Source organism: Mustelus asterias, chromosome 5 (assembly GCF_964213995.1).
Source record: "Mustelus asterias chromosome 5, sMusAst1.hap1.1, whole genome shotgun sequence".
Lineage (NCBI taxonomy): Eukaryota > Metazoa > Chordata > Chondrichthyes > Carcharhiniformes > Triakidae > Mustelus > Mustelus asterias.
Genome location: NC_135805.1, coordinates 42737577 through 42754173, shown reverse-complemented (window position 1 = coordinate 42754173; position 16597 = coordinate 42737577). Strand labels below are relative to the sequence as shown.

The 16597-nt window shown below is 43.6% G+C and overlaps 1 protein-coding gene across 1 annotated transcript in view; it reads right to left on the bottom strand.

Annotated features, from left to right (window-relative positions):
- sh3bgrl2 (SH3 domain binding glutamate-rich protein like 2) overlaps positions 1-16597 on the bottom strand; it is a 99442-nt gene that overhangs the window by 14777 nt on the left and 68068 nt on the right. Inside the window, exon 3 of the mRNA XM_078212463.1 lies at positions 12807-12887. Coding sequence (XP_078068589.1) covers positions 12807-12887 — 81 coding nt within the window. The remainder of the gene's footprint in view (positions 1-12806; positions 12888-16597) is intronic.

Here is a 16597-nt window from a genome sequence, read left to right as displayed (position 1 = left end):
CCTCTTTCTCGAAGATATTGTGCTGTTACTATAGTGGTATATCGATGGGGGATCCAAATAGCTGGAAATGTCACAAATGTTCTAAATACCACTAATGTGAATCTAGAATGGGGAAATAGATAGAATCATAGAATCCCTACAGTGCACAAGGAGGCCATTTGGCCCATCGTGCCTGCACCAACAACAATCACAACCAGGCCCTATCCCCTTAACCCCACATATTTACCCTGCTAATCCCCCGACATGAAGGGGCAATTTAATATGTCCAATTAACCTTACCCTCACATCTTTGGACTGTGGGAGAAAACCGGACCACTCGGAAGAAACCCACGCAGACATGAGGAGAACGTGCAAACTCCATACAGACAGACAGCCAGATTTGAACCCGGGTCCCTGGCACTGTGAGGCAGCAGTGCTAACCACTGTGCCACCGTGCCACCCAAAGACACCATATCGACGTGCCGTCAGGGAACCGAACCCCGGTCTCCCGCGTGACAGGTGGGTATACTAACGAGCAGCTGCCTTGCTTTGCTGCAAACCAGAGTAATCGGAGTTCTGGGGAAAATGGATAAGCCTAACTATAAAAACATCTCACTTACTGACTGACCTTTAGTTGTGACTTCAGTTTAGGAGATCGGGGAGATGGGGAGGGGGGGAACAGGGCTGGACGTGAACCAGATTAGCATATATAAATTCTAATTTAAATATTCAGAATCGGCTTTAAGCCAAATTCCGCTGGCCCCTGTAATTCTCCCACTTGCCGATGCAATGTGAAGCTGGTGGAATCACTATAGGTCTCCAAAATCTGAGACCACACATGAGACGATGCTGGGGGCTCTAAAGGGGAGGCCGGAAGGGGTGTAGTCTTTGACAACTCCAGAGTTGGTGTGGTGGGGGGGGGGGGGTGGGGGGGGGGGGGGGGGGGGGGGGGGGGGGGGGGGGGGGGGGGGGGGGGGGAGAGAAGGGGTGTGAGGGTGCCCCGAGGGTGCCTGATGCTGGCGACTGGGAGACAGGGGTCTTTGTCGGTGAGAAGGGGAGGGCTGGAGCATTATTCGGAGACCCTTTTAAAGGCAGCTCGATCTCTGAAAAGCTGACCTTGCTTAAGTGTATTTAAGTGCACGGTGATTGGGATTGCGTTGACCTACCTGGCGGGCATCACACTGCGTTTCCCATACTGAGAAATCTTTTAGGAGAACTGCATCCCTGAATTGTAGAGACCCTGGCCGGTATTCTCCAACCTCACCTGCAGCTGGGATTTTCCGGTCCCGCTGCAGTGAGTGGCGATTTGGCTGAGCACCAAATTCATCGTTCTCACTGGCAGCGGCAGTGGGGTGTACAAGACCAGAGACTTCCAGTCCCTGAATCTGAAATTAACCATGTGCTTGCTCGCATCACACACACATTAACTAACAGTCTAACAGGTTCTGCATCTTCCCTGTGAACACAACACAGCCCCAAGAAGCACAAAAGTAACAAGTGCTGAAGATGCTCAGGAGGTCAACATCTCTGGAGAGAAACACAATTAAAGTTCCAGGTCATTGACCTTTCATCAAAACCCAGGATTTACAATGGGTTCTGGTGGAAGGTCATCCTGAATTGTTAACTCTGTTTCTCTCTCCAGAGGCCACCTAACCTATTGAATATTTCCTGCATTTTCGGTTTTAATTTCAGATTTCCAGCACCGACAGTATTTTGCCTTTGCCAAGAAACATTTCATTGTTTTCTGGAAAACAAAATACAGGGGAGAAACAAAATATAATATAAAATTTTAAAGTTAGACTATTTTTAGTACTTAAATCTATCATTGCATAAATTAAAGTTTAAGCCCTTAAAGATAAGAATTCTGCTACTATTCATTGGGAGAGGACTGACTCATGTAACTGTGCAGTGAAGCAACTAATCCCCTCTCAGTCATCAGATGACTCAGTGTTAGGAAAATAAAGATAGTTTTAAGAGATCATTTTTTATATTTGTATTGGTAAACATTAGAAATAAGGGATAGTTTTAGGTGGGTTTATTTTATTTTTTCTGTGCCTGGAAGGGTAATACCTGTAGTTAGATTCATGCTGGACAAAGGTGTTTGTATGTCTGGGGGTTGGCTTCAATTCCAACTGTAATTCTACTGTGCTTAGAGGGGGTTACAGCGTGAGGAGTAAATAAACCAGGCATGGTTGCTTAGCAACTGCAGCCTTATAAATTAGAGAAGTTTAGAAACTTTAGATTAACTAATTTGATTGTATTTGGAGATTGGCTGTGTGAGAGAAGGCAGCTCTCTCCCACAGCTCTGCTAGAAGCAGTTGTTTTTAGAAAGCTAAGGAGGGAACATCTCTCTCAGCCTTGCTAGAAGAAAATGGAGTAATGGTTATGAAAACATGCTAAAGTCCTGTTAGTTAAGGAAACTAGAGAAATGAAGAGAAGTTTCCAAGACGTCTTGAGTTAATGGAACAAACGAAACTGGGAACCAGAACAGGTTACTGGTCACAGAAAGTTGAAAAAAATTTGGATCATGAGAGGCCAATATGATATCTGTAGTGGTGCTAAGGTTTGTGAGAAAGTTTGGGAGACATTGTTTGAAATAATTGGAAATTGCTGGTTTGTGAAAAAGCCTTTAAGACAAAGGAAATCTGGAGGGAGAGGTGTAAAATCTGAAAGTGAAATCTTGATGGAAGCAGTGGAGGAAAAGCATAATTTTAAAGAACATTTGAAAGTGTGACTTTTTAAAACCATGGAAAGAAATCATTTTTGAAAGTGGAATTTGAAATCACTTTTGTGGAAGTCAGAGTTCAGTGAAACAAGGTGGCTCATGATATAAGAATCATCTGGGAGGGATTCTGAGCAGAAAACCACAGACACTAACTTGGGTTTGGAGCAGAGTGTGTGTATTTGACCACAGTCAATCTGGGTGTTTAAAAGGGACTTTGTGTTAATCCGTGTTAATCTTAAAATCTGTATATGTTTGTTATGGGGAGTAAAAGGAGTATTGTATTATAATCCACTTTTTTCATGTTTAGTAAATGTTTTTTCTTAGTAATAAACTAACTAGCGGTCTTGTGACTTTGTTCCCCCATGTGCTATTTTTAAAAAAATAAAAGTTACGGTGTTTTGAGCCAGGGTTCCATTCTAGAATCTTCCCATCCAGTTCTAACATCAGCTGGGATCGTAACATTAGTTAGACATCAGCCTCGCCTGATCTATTTCTGAAACAGTTTAATCCATCTTCTTGCATCATTAATGCTCATTTAATGGAAAAATAACAAAGCTACAAGGTCCAATTCCTCAGCTAAGTCGGCTGTAAGTTTTATTATTATAGCTTAATTCATTTAAGGTTTCATATATGGATTGTGTCAGCAAACAATCTGCAGAGCCAGAGACCAAAATTCTTTCCCCAATGTAATCCTGCTATTGAGTTATCTATCATGTAACCACAACCTTTCCTATCATATTACAGCAAAGCTGAGCATGAGAAGTCAAACTACATGTTCCTTTGTTATTTGTATTTTATCTTCTCTTAGTGATGAAAAGAAAACTATATAAATGTTTATCTTATTTGTGGTATTATGCTGAATATTTATTTTGCCACCAGTTCCAAATAATCAGGATAAAAGCAAATTATTGTGGATGCTGGAAACTGAAACCAAAAGAGAAAATGCTGGAAAATCTCAGTGGGTCTGGCAGCATCTTTAAGGAGAGAAAAGAGTTGACATTTCAAGTCCAGATGCTTTGACAAAGGATCATCTGGACTCGAAACATCAGCTCTTTCCTCTCATTACAGATGCTGCCAGACCTGCTGAGGTTTTCCAAATAATCAGGAGTTCAGTACAAGATGATATTCAAGGAGTAAAGTGTGGAATAGGGCAATTTGGCCATTGTCACTTTGCAGATGTTAAAACTGGGGTTGCTTCCACTCTCCTTGACATTAGTGCCTGGCTCAATCTTTTTCAATGTATTGTTGGCACCATCACTAATTCCTTATTAGCATTCCCTTGCCTTTTTGATCAAAGACTTACGGAGCATACAACAATTATTCTGAAAAAAGTGAAGGGGGTAGCAGAAGCCTGTCCCAGTTTGTTCAGACATATGAAAGCCTGCTTTAAGATTCCAGTGATATGCTACAATTAGAATGAGAAAATAAGTTCTATGCTTCTATCCATTGTTGGCACGTGAGTGTCGTGAACCTTGGTCACACAGGTTCATTTTGATATCTTCATAAGCCATGACTGCACTCATTACCCTCCCAGTAAGGATGGCATAGATAGTCATGCTAAAACGAAGCCAGGATTCAGGCATTGACCTGAACATTGCTGAGCTGCTGGTCATAGACCATATCCACAACGAGATTAAGGAAAGTCCTTCTTGGGTAATATAAAATGTGGCATTGTGCCAGGAGCTCAAATGGCAACAGGGGTGCAGTAAATCACTTACTGGAGTCTGGGAAAGCTAGTGATTCTGCAGAATAGACATCAAGATAAAAGTAAAACACTGCAGATGCTGGAATCTGAAACAAAAACTGAAAATGCTGGAAAATCTCAGCAGGTCTGACAGCATCTGTGGAGAGAGAATAGAGCCAATGTTTCAAGGCTGCCCCTCTCGGGCTTGCTCCAACGCTTCATATTAGCCAAAAGGCTGAGATAGCTTTGAAAAATTGCAGCAGGTAAAGCCTTGGTTTTACCTCATTGGCCACCCTGATTCGTTACCCTGGCTTAACCATGATCGCAGGCGCCAGGACACCCCTAGTGCAATGGGCTAGCCTCGTCCCCTGCCTGAGCATGGTTTCACCCCTGACAGATATCCTCTTAATAGGGCTATGTAATCCTTTCACATTATAGCTAATTACCTTTAACACATCCATAATAATCTGTATTCAATTGACATGGCTGGTGTACCCAGCCTGGTAAATAGTCTAACATCACGGATGAGAGCACTGAGAGAGAGAGGGAGGAGGGAAAAAAGACTCAAGTAATCCAATGATTGATCTTTGGGGATATTATTTTGCAAGTGGATAAAAAAGAAAAAGGAGAGATGGCAGTGAAAGGAAAATAAAATAAAAAATAATTCATGGCACGGTGGCACAGTGGTTAGCACTGCTGCCTCATAGCGCCAGGACCCGGGTTCAATTCCGGCCCCGGGTCACTGTCTGTGCGTAATTTGCATGTTCTCCCCGTGTCTACGTGGGTTTCCGTCGGGTACTCTGGTTTCCTCCCACAGTCCAAAGATGTGCAGATTAGGTGGATTGGCCATAGTAAATTTTGCCTCAGTGTCAGGGGGATTAAAAGGGTAAATAAGTGGTGTTATGGGGATAGGACCTGGGTGGGATTGTGGTCGGTGCAGACTCAATGGACCAAATGGCTTCCTTCTGCACTGTCGGGATTCTATGGATTCTATGATTCAGAAATGTTCAAGAAAATTTTAGTCAGTTCCTGCAATGGGTAGTTGGCAGGGATGGGGAGCAGTCTTAGGGGACAGTAGCTAAGCGCAGATGATTGTGCCCAGGTTGACAGGCGAGTTTGCTCAGCTGCCATAGCACCAATACAGCTGAAGGCCGGAGAACCGGAAGGATTGCTCTGGTGATTCCTTGTTATTATACAAAACTTTTAACAGAGTAGTGTAATGTTAAGTCTCAGTTTTGTTGTTTCAAACGACTTTGTCTTCAACCTAGCTCCACCTGGAGGTGGGTCAAGTTTGCGGTTAATCTCTCCTGTACATAGTTTTTATCTCACAGCATCTTCAAGGGTACGCTTTATCTGTATAGCGTGCAAGGAACAATGCTGATTTGATTTATTATTGTCACATGTATTAACATACAGTGAAAAGTATTGTTTCTTGCGCGCCATACAGACAAAACATACCATTCATAGAGAAGGAAACGAGAGAGTGCAGAATGTAGTGTTACAGTCATAGCTCGGGTGTAGAGAAAGATCAACTTAGCGCAAGGTAGGTCCATTCAAAAGTCTGACAGCAGCAGGGAAGAAGCTGTTCTTGAGTCGGTTGATACGTGACCTCAGACTTTTGTATCTTTTTCCTGATGGAAGAAGGTGGAAGAGAGAATGTCCGGGGTGTGTGGGATCCTTAATTATGCTGGCTGCTTTGCCGAGGCAGCGGAAAGTGTAGACAGAGTCAATGGATGGGAGGCCAGTTTGCGTGATGGATTGGGCTAAATTAACGAACTTTTGTAGTTCCTTGTGGTCTTGGGCAGAGCAAGTATGCAGAGCATACTTTTCACTGTATACTAATACACGTGACAATAATAAATCAAATAAAGGAAAATCACTTTGGAACAATTAAGCCACAGAATGTGTATATTTTTATCAGCATAGGTTATGGAAAGTATGGGTTCCCAAAGCCATAGTATGAATAGAGCTGTTCAATTTGAACTGATGAGACAATGCTTCTCAGATATGGGAATATCAACTGTCTGACTTGACCATTGATATAATTGAGAGTTGGTGAGAACAGTACCTTTGAACTCTATAGCTCAGTGTCAGAGGTTGCAAAGCGACAGGGGGAAGAAGCATCTGGATTCTATGAAATCTGAAATCCCATGATGTCAACGGGTAGCATGGAATTGGCTAAGGTGTAGGACAACTGTTAACAATGATTGATTTGTACTAACGATGACTGGTTCATAACTAAAGGAAGGCGGGTAAAGCAAACATGAAAATGTATAATTGTCCCGTCTGATGTATTGTAACTTCAGAGTGGTATTGGAATCCTCAGGGCCTTCCCGTCAAAGAGGTGTTGGACAGCCCAATGTTATCTTTCCCAGCCATCGTTGGTCAAATAAAGATACGTCTTTAACAAGGATACTGACTTTGCGAGTCTTTGTATTAACTGAAGTTTTGGCAAATACTCAGTCCCTGAAAAAACATTGCAACAGAGGAGTGTCAAGTAATTGCCTATAATGTGAAAGGATTACATAGCCCTATTAAGAGGAAAAAGATACTCTGTCAATTGAAACATCTGAACTGCAAAATTGCATTTCTACAAGAAACATACCTGCCAGACATAGAACATAGTAAGATGGGTAGATTTTGGGCAAACCAGGTGTTCTTTTCCTCTCATGCATCAGAGAGAGAAAGGGGGGTGTAGCAATCTTATTCCACAGATCAGTGTCCACTCACAACATAAGGACAATGAAGACAGGTTCATATTGCTTAATGGGACAGAGGTCTCATTGTTAAAAGCATATGCCCACAATGAGGATGGCCCTCAACTTATTGAAAAGATCTTCAGTCTTATCTTAGATAAGGGCACAGGATTGCTCTTAGTGGGTGGATTTTAATTATTTACATCCCAAATGGCAGAAAGACTCTCAAATTTGTCAAACCCCAACTCTAAGATGGGCAAACCATTGAGAAGTTGTGCTATGGAAGTTGAGCTAGTAGATACATGGCGGCACCAATACCCGAGTAGCAAAATGTTTACATTTTGTTCCAACAGGCACTGCTCTTACTCCCACATTGACAATTTCTTTACAACAAAGACAGAGATAATTAACAGTGACTTCCTACCAATATCTCTCTGATCATGGGCCTCTAACTGTGACTTAGTATCCAAGACAAATCTAATTCAAAGAGGTGACACTTGAAAACATCTCTCTCAAATGATAAAGAGGTTGTTGAATGTGTGAGGTAAGAATTACAACTCTGTGAGGGGAGAGATACAAAAGGGACCAGAGGGGCAATTTTTTCACACAGAGGGCGGTGAGTGTCTGGAATAAGCTGCCAGAGGTAGTAGTAGAGGCGGGTACAATTTTGTCTTTTAAAAGGCGTTTAGTCAGTTACATGGGTAAGATGGGTATAGAGGGATATGGGCCAAATGCGGGCTATTGAGACTAGCTGAGGGGTTTAAGAAAAAGGGCGGCATGGACAAGTTGGGCTGAAAGGCCTGTTTCCATGCTGTAAACCTCTATGACTCTATGTGTAGAACTCAACACAGCACCCGATCCCTCACCCCTGACCCTATGGGACTGAGCATTTGAAAAGTTACATCATTTCATTTGGTTGTGCCAAAAAAAAGAAAAATGAATTAAAACGGATTGGATTAGAACAGGAAATTGAACATTTAGAACAGCAATACAAATAGCAGCACTCATCAGCTTTGATAACGGCCTCACAAAGGTTCACAGAGCTCTTGATACTTTGCTTTCAGAAAGAACTGAAGGGCGTTTATGATTTGCAAAACAGAGATATGAACATGTGAACATAGCAATAGAACAAGCTGTTTGTTGGCATTTCAATTAAGAAAGCAGCAATCAAGCAATATCATTCCAAAACTTAAGTCACAGACACCCCATCACTTCTTGTCCAAACGAGAGCAAATCTCTTCTGCTTTTGCTGATTTCTATAGGAAATGGTACCAGGAATCTGATACCTGTAGGGATTGTGAGGGGGGAAACTTAATGATTGTCTACAAACATCAATGTGACAAAGCTGTCAGAAAGTAGCACTAAGGAATTAGATAAATCAATCATTGATTTGGAAAATGATAAAACCAGCGATGCACTTAAATATAATAGAAGTCCCGGCCCTAACTGTTATATAAATGAATTTTACAAAATCTTTAAAGACATATTTAGACCTTTACTTCAATAGGCCTACTAGAAACTAGATTATTAGCTCCTTCGTGGAGAGATGTAATCATAAGTGTCATTCGTAAGGAGAGGAGGGACCCAACAGAGTGTGCATCATATCACCCTCGGTCATTACTTAATTGTGAGTTGAACGTTCTAACATCAATACTACCTCATAGAGTAAATAGAATAATAAGTGAGGTTTTACACCCAGCTCAAACTGGATTTATAACAGGGTGTATCTTTAATAGTTCAATAGAGTCAAGGGATAGTCCCCTTAGATTAGAAGCAAACTAATGCACTTCCAATTTTCAAAAAAGGCACAAATCAGAATCAGGTAATGACAACTCTGTCAGCCTGAAACCCCTTTATGATCAATGGTCATGAAAAGGGGGTCGTTAAAAATTCATAACATGGCTCTGCACAAATAGTTTGTGCCTAACATATTTGATGGAGTTTTTTTGAGGAAGTACTTAGGGTAGTGGATGAGGGAAATCTTGCAGACATTTGGCAACCTAGACTTGCAAAACATCTTTGGTAAGATACCTCACAAATCAGCGCAATTTGAAATGTTGAATTAGGATTTTGCTCCCCTCTTGCACTCAAACAGTTTAGTTAAGGGATAGGGATGTGGTCCAGCTCGGAGACATATTACCAGTGTTGGCTTCACAATGTCTTCACAATCTCATCCACCACAATTCTCCCCATCCCCTCTATTCATCCATCCCATCCTCTCCATCCCTCCGACTCAGCCCCTCCATCTCATCTCCCCCAACGCCTCTGCCCCAATTTCTGGAGTCAAACTATTTTTGCACAGTAAAGGAATTAAGGGTTATGGTGAGCGGGCGGGTAAGTGGAGCTGAGTCCATGAAACGATCAGCCATGATCTTATTGAATGGCAGAGCAGGCTCGAGGGGCCAGATGGCCTCCTCCTGCTTCTAGTTCTTATGTTCTTATTTATCAACTGAACTGTCGTGTTGAGAGTTTGCAAGTTTACAGATGATACCAAAATCCATGCAAGGGTTAAGATGGTAGAGGAGTGCAGTCAAATTTTAAAATATTTAGATACATTAGGAGAATGAGCTACACAATGAAAAACGGTGTTTAATTTGGATAAATGTGATATTATGCATGTCAGTAAGGTTAATCCAGAATGCATGTTTCACTTGCAGGTAATAATATTGAAAGAGGTTGAAAGACAAAAAGATCATGCTGTTACTGTATACAGATCATAAAGTTCATGACCACTGTTGAAAAATTGTAGCCAGAGGTAAAGGTATTGAGCTATATTAATAGAATCATTCAGTATCAAAGGACATCATTTTGACACTATTCGTGTCGCTGATCAAACTGCATCTCGAGTCTTGCACTGTTTTGGTTCCTCCACATGGTGGCGATATAGCAGCCCCGGAAAAGATATAGAGAAAATCTATTAGAACTCAATGACTCAGATAGGCTCAAGGCTATTGGTCTATTTGCTTTAGAGTAGCACAGATATACGGGTGACCTGATATAGGTCTGTGAAATAATGAAAGGGCCAGATAGCATCCCTATTGATAAGACAGGTCCATTTTGATTACTTGGGGAGGGTCAGTGGGCATGAATTTAAACCAAGGGTGTAGAATCATAGAATTATAGACTTTACACCATAGAATGGGGAGATGGTGGCATCGTGGTAATGTCACTGGGCTAGTAATCTAGAGGCCCAGGCTATTGCTCAGGGGACATGGGTTCAAATCTCACCACGGCAGCTGGTGAAATTTAAGTCTCAATAATGGTGCCATGAAGCTATTAATTGTACAAACCCATCTGGTTCATTAAAGCCCTGATGTGGAGATACCGGCGTTGGACTAGGGTGAACACAGCAAGAAGTGTCACAACACCTGTGTTGTGAGACTCATTAAAGCCCCTCAGGAAAGGTAATCTTCTGTCCTTACCTGGCCTAACCTACAATAGGGGCAGCATGGTGGCACAGTGGTTAGCACTGCTGCCTCAAGCTCCAGAGACGCATGTTCAATTCTGGCCTTGGATGACTGTCTATGTGGAGTTTGCACATTCTTCTCATGTCTGCATGGGTTTCCCCCGGGTGCTCCGGTTTCCTCCCTCTGTCCAAAGATGTGCAGGTTGCGTCGATTGGCCATGGTAAATTGCCCCTTAGTATCCCAAGATGTGTAGGTTAGGGGGGTTAGCCATGCTAAAATGTGTGGGGTTACAGGGATAGGGCGGAGGGGAGCCTGGGTAAGATACTCTTTCAGAGAATTGATGCATACTTGATGGGCCAAATGGCCTCTTTTGCATTGTAGGGATTCTATTACTCTTCACTGGTCTCAAGGGAATTAGAGGCGGGCAACAAATGCTGTCCTTGCAAGCGATACCCACATCTCATGAACACATTTTTAAAAGGCCTCCTGGCCCAACATCCTTGTGGAAATAAATAGATTTCTAGACACTAAAGGGTTCAAGGGGTATGGGGAGAGAGTGGGAGTAAGGAGATAGAGGATCAGCCATGATCACATTGAATGGCAGCGCAGGCTCGACGGATCAAATGACCTACTCCTGCCTCTATTTTCTATGTTTCTATGTACATCTATTGACTTATAGCTCACAGCATCAGGGACCCAGGTTCCATTCCCAGCTTGGGTCACTGTCTGTGTGAAGTTTGCACATTCTCCCCGTGTCTGCATGGGTTTCCTCCAGGTGCTCCGGTTCCCTCCCACAGTCTGAAAGACAAGCTGGTTAGGTGCATTGACCCGAACAGGTGCCATAATGTGGCGACTAGGGGAATTTCACAGTAACTTCATTGCAGTGTTAATGTAAGCCTTACTTGTGACTAATAAATAAACTTTAACTTTGTTTTTCCCCCAGTACCTCTGTATTTTCCTTGCAAGTATTTATCTAATGGCCTTTATATCATTACTATTCTATCCGATTCCTTGGTCACATTCACCTGAAGAAGGGGCTTGCAGCTCCGAAAGCTTGTGTGGCTTTTGCTACCAAATAAACCTGTTGGACTTTAATCTGGTGTTGTTAAACTTCTTCCTATAAATAAAGCCCAGGATACTATGTGCTTTATTAACTACTATCTCAACTTGTCCAGCCTTCAATGTTTTATGTACATACACACCCTGGTCACTCTGCTCCTGCATCCCCTTTAGAGTTGAATCCTTTACTTGATATTGTTTCTCCATATTCTTCCCACCAAAATGAATCACTTCTTTGCATTGAACTTCATCTGCCACCTGTCCGCCCAATCCAACAACTTGGCTATGTCCCTTTGAAGTTCTAGATTATCATATCAGCTTTGAAATTATGTGCTATATATCCAAGTCCAGGTTATTAAAATACTTATAGTCTTAATAAACAACCCATGTGAAAAACTATTGTATACTTCTTTCCAGTCTGAAAAATAACTCTTCACCCCTATCCTCTGCTTTCTGTCCTTTAGCCAATTTTGAATCCATGCTGCAACTGTCCCTTTAATCCTGTGGCGTTTAATTTTGTTGACCAGTCTGTTACGTGGCCCTTTGTCAAATACCTTTCAGATGCCCATATATGGAACAACAACTGTGTTACCCTCACCAATCCCTTCCATTACACTATCAAAAATCTCCATTCAAGTTAGTCGAGCACAATTTCCCTTTAACAAATCTGGGCTTATTTCATTTATTAGCCCATGATTTTCCAAATGCTATTCAACTGTCTAGTAAGGATGTTCTGGCCTGTGTTCTTGCACGTCAATTCTGTATGAATCATAGAATCCCTACGGTACAGAAGGAAGTCATTTGGCTCATCAAGTCTGCACCAACCACAATTCCTGCCAGGCCCTATCCCCATAACCCCATACATTTACCCTAGCTAGTCCCCCTGACACTAAGGGGCAATTGAGCATGACTAATCCACCTAACTTGCACATCTTTGGACTGTGGGAGGAGACCGGAGCACCAGGAGGAAACCCACGCAGACACGGGGAGAATGTGCAAACTCCACACAGACAGTGACCCAAGCAGAGAATCGAACCCAGGTCCCTGGCGCTGTGAGGCAGCAGTGCTAATCATTGTACCACCGTGCCACTCCGTATGCTGATAAGTTATCATTGCAATGTACCAATGTTTAGAACCCTGCTCCACTTCATCAGTTGCTGAGATGCACTATCAATGCCAACACCGAATAAAACACCAAGACCTCACCATGAATGAAAATAGAGCCATCTGGCCATAAAATAAAAAGTTATACTTACCCGTGATGTTGATTTTGGTTTTAAACCAAAAAATGTGGAAACTGTGTTGTTTTCCTTTGATTCAAAGAAAGCATCATAATCCTAGAACCAAAAGAATAAACTCATTAATATAATAGCCTAGTATCTTTAATAGGCTGGAGTATATGGAGGGAAAGGTGGAAAAGGTGGCAGGTGGTGTAATGTGTACTGACTAAATTTATGCCTATTGAATATGCATTGCTCCATGAAAAGATGCTTCCTAAATAGTTTTTAATTAAAGAAAACACTTTGCAATGTTGTGCCTCAAATGGATTTGGGATGAAATGCAGAGAGAACATAATTCTAAATGATAAAATTAAGTGCAAATATCCTGTAACTAATTACGGGAAGGATTTCATATAAATCAGCGTTGAGCAAATAGAGCACATCAGACACATGGGCGGCACAGTGGCACAGCGGTTAGCACTGCTGCCTCACAGCGGTTAGCACTGCTGCCTCACAGCGGTTAGCACTGCTGCCTCACAGCGCCAGGGACCCGGGTTCGATTCCAGCCTCAGGTCACTGTGTGTGGAGTTTGCGCATTCTCCCCGCGTCTGTGTGGATTTCCTCCGGGTGCTCCGGTTTCCTCCCACAGTCCGAAAGATGTGCTGGTTAAGTGGATTGGCCATGCTAAATTGACCCTTGATTAGCAGGGTAGATAAGTGGGGTTACGGAGATAGGGCCTGGGTGAGATTGTTGTCAGTGCAGACTCGATGGGCCAAACAGCCTCCTCCTCCTGTACTGTAGGGATTCTAAGATTCTATGAGAATTTTCACGGCAGGTCAGTTGGTCACTGGGACTAAATACAGGTCCTGAGCCCACACTGGCGAACAGCAGGTTTTACCAGTGGCGGCCAGTTGAGAAGTTGCCACTGGGACTGCTGTCCAATTAAGGATGGCAACCTGCCCCTCCTGTGCAGCACCACTGCTAGGAGGTGCCTACTATTGAGGCTGCAGGGAGGATAGGTGCCATTAAACAAGACAGTAGTTAGACCTCAGCTGGAATATTGTGGACAGTTCTAGGTACTATACTATAGGAAGGATGTGAACACATTGAAGAGAGCGCAGAAGAGGTTTTCAAGGATGGTTCCAGTGATGAGAAACTTCAGTTATGAGGGCAAATTGGAGAGCTTGGGACAGTCCTCCTTGGAGAATAAAAAGTAAGAGGAGATTTAATTTGGACAGAGTAGACAGGGAAAAACAGTTTCCCTTGAATAAGGATCAAGAACGAGAGGGCACAGATTTAAAATTATTTGCAAAAGATACAAATGCCATCTGAGAAAAATCTCTTTCACACAATGAGTGGTTCAGGTCTGGAATGGGCTGCCTGGAAGTGTGGTGGAGGCAGATAAAATCAAAGATTACAAGTGGGCATTAGATGATTACTTGAATAAAAACAACGTGCAAGGGTATGGGGAATTCTGTGATTTTTGTACCTGGTCCTGATAGGCAGGCTGCAGTGATGAGGGGGGAAACTTAGGATGGGATGGGATCTGGTGGTCTTGTAGATGATGGAAGGCTGTTCCGTGCTGGTAAAATGCCGAAGGCAGCATAAAATGGATGTTAAAGACCAATCAATTGGATTAATTGGTTGCTCACCTCCGGTGAGTGGATGACCAAGCTGCTGCCATTCCTGCCTTTCACAATATCCCTTGGCAGCAGAAAGGTGTTGTTATATGGTTGTTGCCTCATGAAGAGGTCTAGCAGCTTGTATGGTTGAACAATAACTGTTTATTAATAACATACAACTATATAAAATATATATACACTCACAACTGACTCTCTATATCATAATGTCGGTGGTGCTATTTTCCCAGTCACACATTAACCTTTACAATCCCGAACACCCGAATGCAATAGGGCTGGGATTCTCCCAAAACAAAACTAAGCGCCCAATGGGTGGGAAAACGGGAGAAGTTGCCGCCCAGTTTTGAGTGCACCCATCGCTGGCCTCCGATCACTGGCCAGCCCCGCAACCCCCCGATTGCTAGCCTGCTGACACCCCTCCATCTTTGGCCTTCTCGACCCTCCTCCCCGATTGCTGGTCTACTGGAACCCCCCCCTGATGTACCCCCATCCGATGGCCAGCCTCGACCCCCCCACCCTCCAATGGCCAGCCCCGACAACCACACGACCTGCCCCGACAATTCCCCCACCCCGATGACCAGGCTCGAATTCTCTCCCCGATGACCAGTCCCAATCACCCTCCTCCCTCCCTCTCCCACTGACCCCAATGCAGAGTGGCAGAAGTTCTCTCCGATCGCCCTCCCAAATAAGCCCTGCTCTCAGTATGCCCTGCCCCTGTCTCCTTGGCACTGCCCTGTGCCCAGTGGGCAGTGCCAAGGTACCAGGCTGGCAGTGCCCAAGGGTCACCACCTCCCAAGGGGAGGGGGGGATGCCTCAGTGGCCTCTGTCCCACCAGTGGGGTGAGGATGCCAGTTCTCTATTATTGGGGAGCAGTTGTAAACCCCATTGGCGGGAACCACTCCCGACGTGGGTGGGGGTGGAGATGCTAGAGAGCCAGGGAATACCAGCCTGGGCCCGCTAATCATATGGAAATATTAATTTCCATGACATTTCCATATGATAAACGTTCCACACTAATCTGGCACAGAGCTGATTGCACTGAAAAAATGCACCTGGGAGACTCGCGACTGGTTGGAAGCCTCACGAAAGGCCCCCCTGCTGTTGTCTCTGGGCAGCTGTTGGGTTTTCTGTCTCCAGAAATCTGGTATCGATGGCAGACTGCAGCTGAGATACTGAAAAGTTGTTTCCCCTTGTGGGAGAGACTCTGAGCAGAAGGCATCATTTCAGAGTAAGCGGTCACCCATTTGAGACAAAGACGATGAGGAATTTCTTAGGACATAGAACATAGAAAAACTACAGCACAAACAGGCCCTTCGGCCCACAAGTTGCGCCGGTCATGTCCCTACCTACCTAGGCTTATATATAGGCTTACCTATAACCCTCAATCCTATTAAGTCCCATGTACTCATCCAGAAGTCTCTTAAAAGACCCTATCCAGTTTGCCTCCATTACCACTGACGGCAGCCGATTCCACTCACCCACCACCCTCTGAGTGAAAAACTTACCCCTGACATCTCCTCTGTACCTACTCCCCAGCACTTTAAACCTGTGTCCTCTTGTAGCAGCCATTTCAGCCCTGGGAAAAAGCCTCCGAGAATCCACCCGATCTATACCTCTCAACATCTTGTACACCTCTGTCAGGTCACCTCTCATCCTTCGCCTCTCCAAGGAGAAAAGACCGAGCCTATCCTCATAAGGCATGCCAACCAATCCAGGCAACATCCTTGTAAATCTTCTCTGCACCCTTTCAATCATTTCCACATCCCTCCTGTAATGAGGCGACCAGAACTGAGCACAGTACTCCAAGTGGGGTCTGACGAGGGTCTTCTTTCAGAGGGTAGTGAATCAGTGGAATTCTTTACTGCAGAGAAGCTGTAATGGCTGAGTTGTTAAATATGTTCAGTGAGGGAATCAGGGGTTATGGAGATGAAGTGGGGAAGGGGAGTTGAACATTATCAAACCAGATCAAACATGATCTCATTGAATTGCAGAGCAGACTCATTGGGCCAAATGGTCTACTTCTGCTCCCACGTCTTTTATGGTTTGATGTAACTGACATCACAGGCAGCCAGTTAATGTACAATTGCTCCTATAAATTTCAGAATCTGAAAGTTACATTTAAAAGAAACCGCAATATCCAAAAGGTGGACGGATATATGATGAGGATCAAGTTAAAACCTACCTGGC